General features: G+C 44.1%; 1 protein-coding gene across 1 annotated transcript in view; it reads right to left on the bottom strand.

Annotated features, from left to right (window-relative positions):
* Positions 1 to 4,109: 4,109 nt before the first annotated feature.
* The window catches only part of fbxl14b (F-box and leucine-rich repeat protein 14b), a 1,869-nt gene continuing 978 nt past the window's right edge, over positions 4,110 to 5,000 (bottom strand). The window contains exon 1 of the mRNA XM_071909656.2: positions 4,110 to 5,000. This exon is cut by the window's right edge and continues 978 nt beyond it. Coding sequence (XP_071765757.1) covers positions 4,155 to 5,000 — 846 coding nt within the window. The 3' untranslated portion in view covers positions 4,110 to 4,154.

Below are 5,000 nucleotides of genomic sequence, written 5' to 3' on the forward strand. Positions count from 1 at the left end.
CAGAGGAACCGGTCTAAGCCGCTGTGTTTTACAATCCTCCTCCCTGCTGAAGTGTCCTTGAGCAAAACACTGAGTCCCCACCAGCTCCAGCAGTGCTGCTCTGTAGCTCAGCCTGACCTCTGACCTCCCTGTGCAGGCAGGCGAACAAAAAGAGAATTTCCCTGTGGGGATTAATAAAGTATCATTTGAATGCACATTATCATTTGAATGCAGCCGATTGTATCTTTATCAATCGACATTTCGGCCTGCGGACCTTTCTCTGGAAATACACGATACGACCTTGTCACGCCAAGTCTCCTGTATCTCCTGAGAAAGGTCTGCTGACTGAAATGTCAAATGATGAAGATAAAATCGGCTATACGCCTCCCACCTCTTTTCATTGCTCCAACTTGGACCCCATGTATTTCTATAACCCATCTCTGCACAGTAGCATCTTAAGCAAGGTCTACTCTTATCTGTTTTGTAACTAGGGTCCCTTTTTAAACCGACCTACCCCATTTAGGAATCTACCAACACATGCAAATACACACAACACACAGTTTATCAAGACATGTTTGCTGGGAGTTATTATAGGGAACACCATATATGAGATCACTAGGTAAAAACAAATGATCAACAACTCTTTGATAAGTATATATACTTATTCTCCATTCAAGTCTCCTGCAGCTTATAAAGACGATAAAATAGATTTTTCCGACAACTACTAAGTATGTTTCTGGGACAAAACAGCACAAAATGCCACAGACAAATCTTTCAAATCTTAGTGTGCACTCATTGCAGTGTTATTGCACAAGACCAAAGGCCAACTAAAGCAAACTTAAGAAACAGCAAACACTGACATTCTCTCTCTCTCTTTCTCTCTCTCTCTCTCTCTCTCGCTCTCTCTCTGTCCCTGTGGTCAACAATCCCTCTGCTGGCCTTTATCCCCAAATCCCCATGGACAGAGTCAGGAGAGAGAGAACGCTTAAATGCTTTGAATGATGGTGTGGAATGCTAAAAAGAAGTGTGTGAGGAAAGGGGGGGTGCTAGCTTTTTTTGGGGGGGGGCGGGGTAGAGCAAGGAGAAGGGAGGGAGAGGGAGAGAGAGAGAGAGAGAGGTCTCCTGTCTGGTCTATGGGATCTGGTATGCGTGACTGAACAAGAGAGGGAGAAAGAGAGGAAAAAAAGGAAAAAATCTCCCCCAAAACCTGCCTTTCTAACTTCTAAAGAGAGACAATGGCTACTGACTGGCCTGGCAACCCCTGTGTCTGTGTGTGTGTGTGTGTGTGTGTGTGTGTGTGTGTGTCATTCCAAACACAAGACACGTCCTGAAGCAAAGCAGAGAGAGGGAAATCTAGCCCTATAACCAACTTTAGCCCTCATTACTCCACACAGAGTCAGTTCTCCTATGTATGAAATAAAACACCGCAAAAATAAGCAACACTAATATCCAAAACCTTCCTTTAGAGCCTCGCATTTAAACCATGAAATCCAAGACCACAAAACATACACAAACCTCCCTGTGCTGTGAAACCTTGAGACCTTACATGTGAAATTCAGCTGCCCTCCCAGTTCAGCCAAACGCTTTTTTTGTTGCATTTGAGGATACAAAAAAACAAAAAGCACAGACGATCCTGGTGAAAGATCAGCAGGGCAGAACAGCTTCCTATAATAAACGCCTTGGTGGTAATTAATTACACCGGCAATGCAGCCAAATCAAGACGGCAAGCATCCATTTTGAATCTCCTCGTAAATAATATAACAACACAACTGCATTTTCACTCCAGTGTTTCAGCTCTTTGTGAACAAAACGCCAAGACTAGACTGGCTCCATTGAATTCAGGCTGATAAGGGACAATGCTGAAGAAGAAGAAGAAAAAAACAAAAATGCGTGGGTGGTTATTAGGAGCATTGTGTGAAAACCAAATAACCTCTGTCTATTAAATGCGTTTGAATATGGACAATATCATTGTGGGACAAGGCCACATCAGTACCGGCTCTCTTGTGGGAACAAAACCATTTCTAAAGCTCTTTGGAAAGTGGGATTTTGCCACATTCTTGTTAGAAAGAAAGGCTCAAATTGAACAGTGCATTGGCAGACAGTAAACAATGAAGTGCTACACCTACACAAAAGCAGTCCACATCGCTCTTTTCGTTCATTATATAAATATCTTTAATTGTTTTAACCGTAAGAATATAAAACAATTTAATTTTGGGATTCTGCATTTTTTTTCTTTACAAACACATAATATACAGTACATTTTTATTTAAAACACACACAGCTTTTTCAGCAGGACGCACATCCGTATTCATTTTCTAGCAGGTCATTGCATTACATTGTAAGAAACGCACACAGGCCTTGGTGTGTGTGTGTGTGTGTGTGTGTGCATGTGTGTGTAATGTGTGACACGCATTCCGCTTGTAACCCGAGACAGAGAGAGAGAGAAAGAAAAATAATCGATTGCTCCTTATTCTAAGCATGTCTCAAAATGGATTCAGGTTATTTTTATTCCAAGAGAGAAAGAGAGAGAGAGAGAGAGAGAGAGAGAGAGAGATGGAGAAAAGAGGGGGAGAAAGATATTCCTTCCCTCTTTCACCAGTGAGAGCAACATGAATATGAATGCAACCTGTGTTGGCATTACGTGGTGGAGGAAAAAACAAAACAAAAACAAACCTTGAAACAACCCCTGATTCGTTCAATCAATAAAGGGCATAGGATATCTATATAGAAATCACTTCAATTTGAAGTACGATGCTCTGAACAAACATCCAGACATTCATTTCCACCAAATATCTGCCAGCATCCCCTAAAGAAAAACACCTATAATATTCTAATAGGGACTTAAAGTATGTCCACGGTACTCAATAATGACTTTATGGTAGTTTTATCTCCTATGGTATCACTATGATATTCCTATAGGGACCTATAGTTTTGCTGTAATATCTGTATAGTATTATTATAGGATCTCTATAGTTATTTTTCATTAGGGTTAGCAGATACTCCATCAGCAGAATGGGTCACACTCCTTTATATCGGTCTAAGCTTGAATACAACGCTCCAATGGCCTTAAAGTTGGACTTAAACCTCCAAAATAAATGACAGAAATAAACAAAAAAAAGCTCTTGGACGCAAGCGGGTTTAATCTGTATTTGCATAAAACGCAGCTCTTTCTTTTTAATCTGAACAGATTTTTACAGTTCCTGAAACTCTTGTTTGCTTTCTCTCTCCCTCTCTCCCTCTCTCTTGCTCTCTCTGAGAAATTGTTCCTATTTGTGGGGGTAAATTAACAAAAAGGTAGTTAGATTGTGTCCCGGTCTCCTTTCTCCAGCTCTTCTCAGGAGGAGGGAGGGATGGAGGGGTGGGGGAGGGGGCAGACACTCAGTCCCTTTAGGCACATTTTCTCCCAGTCTCTCATTCTTTCTTTCCTTCTTTTAAAACAGCAGACACCCTAAACGCGCTGAAAAACAACCACATACGAGGTAGCCAAATGTTTTAGGCGTGATGGCTGTAGTGGAGATTAGTAATAAATGTCTCAAATCCAGACGACACTGCAAAGAAATGTCCATCACAACAAGTCATTTAGTCTCATATTCAGTCGTAAAATCTTATTTTTCTTAAAACGGAGAAAAAGAAAACCTGTCAGTGGATTCAGAGAACTCCAGAAAATTCCTGAAACGAGTGTCGGCATCAAACAAGGCAGATTATTCTACTAGTAGCAAGAAAATGACACTTGCTTCAATAAAATGTCTGAAACAAGCTGATTTGCATTGGAAACAAGTGAAGTTATCTGACCCCACTGGCATAATTTATAAGATATTAAGACTCAATATGAGATTAAACAATTTGACGTGGATGTTTTTGCAGTGTATCAACACAAAAGTAAAAGTTTTAATTGCTTCCTACCGGGCGGAATATTGTGTTACTATATCAAATGTCTTAGGCAGACTAATTTAAATCGCCAAAGGAAAATAAAAACTCATTTTGAACATAAAATCCTATAACATGGGAGAAGCACACCTCACACAGCGACACAGGAGGGAAAAGGAAGGTTTTCTCTCTTTTTAAATAAGAAAAGAAATTTCCCCGCCCATCCACCCCTCTACCCCCCCTCCTCCTCATGTCCCCCTCTGTCCCCACAATAATAATAAAAAAAAAAAAAACAACCTCATTTCCAATCACCTCACTTTCTCACTCTCTGTCATCTGCCAGAGTCCCAGGTTCAACACTTTAAGGCAGGGGAGCTGTGTGATCCTCTCCAGTCCCCTCTTGGTGATCTTGGTACATCCATACAGGTCGATGCCCGCCAGCTGGGTCAGGTGGTCGGCTATGAGCTCCAGCCCTTTGTCCGTGATGCGCACACACTGTCCGATGTTCAGGGTCCTCAGCTCGTGCATCTGCCTCACCATCCGGTTGATCCCGTCGTCCGAGATGTGACAGGAACACAGGGACAGGGACTTGAGCTGGTACAGCCCCTGGGCGATGTACGCCAGGGTCTGGTCCCCGATCTTGTCGCAGAAGGACACGTCGAGCCCGGACAGCCTCAGGGTGCCCATGGCGAGGTGCATGGCCCCCGTGTCGCTGATGTTGTCGCAGGAGCGCAGGTTGAGGCTCCACAGGGAGGCCATGTGGGACAGGTGGATCATCCCGGCGTCCGAGATCCCCCCGCAAAAGCTCAGGTTCAGCACCCGGAGCTTGGCCAGCCCCTTGGAGATGTGCTTGAGCGACAGGTCCGTCAGCTTCTGACAGTCCTGGAGCGTCAGGTACTCCAGGTTCAGGCAGCCCTCCGCCGCGCTGCGGGTCATACCCGCCAAGTGTCCGATGCCCACGTCCGAGACGTGCCGGCAGGACCTCAGGTTGAGGCTCTTGAGCCTGTGCAGCCCCCAGGCGATCAGCAGCAGCCCGGTGTTGGTGATGTTGCTGCAGCCTCCGAGCTCCAGCACCTCCAAGTTCTTCAGATACTGGGCTATCCTGCCCAGGCTGGAGTCTGTGATCTGCTTGCACAGACTCAGGTTCAAAACCCT

Source organism: Centroberyx gerrardi, chromosome 24 (assembly GCF_048128805.1).
Source record: "Centroberyx gerrardi isolate f3 chromosome 24, fCenGer3.hap1.cur.20231027, whole genome shotgun sequence".
In the NCBI taxonomy this organism is placed as follows: domain Eukaryota; kingdom Metazoa; phylum Chordata; class Actinopteri; order Beryciformes; family Berycidae; genus Centroberyx; species Centroberyx gerrardi.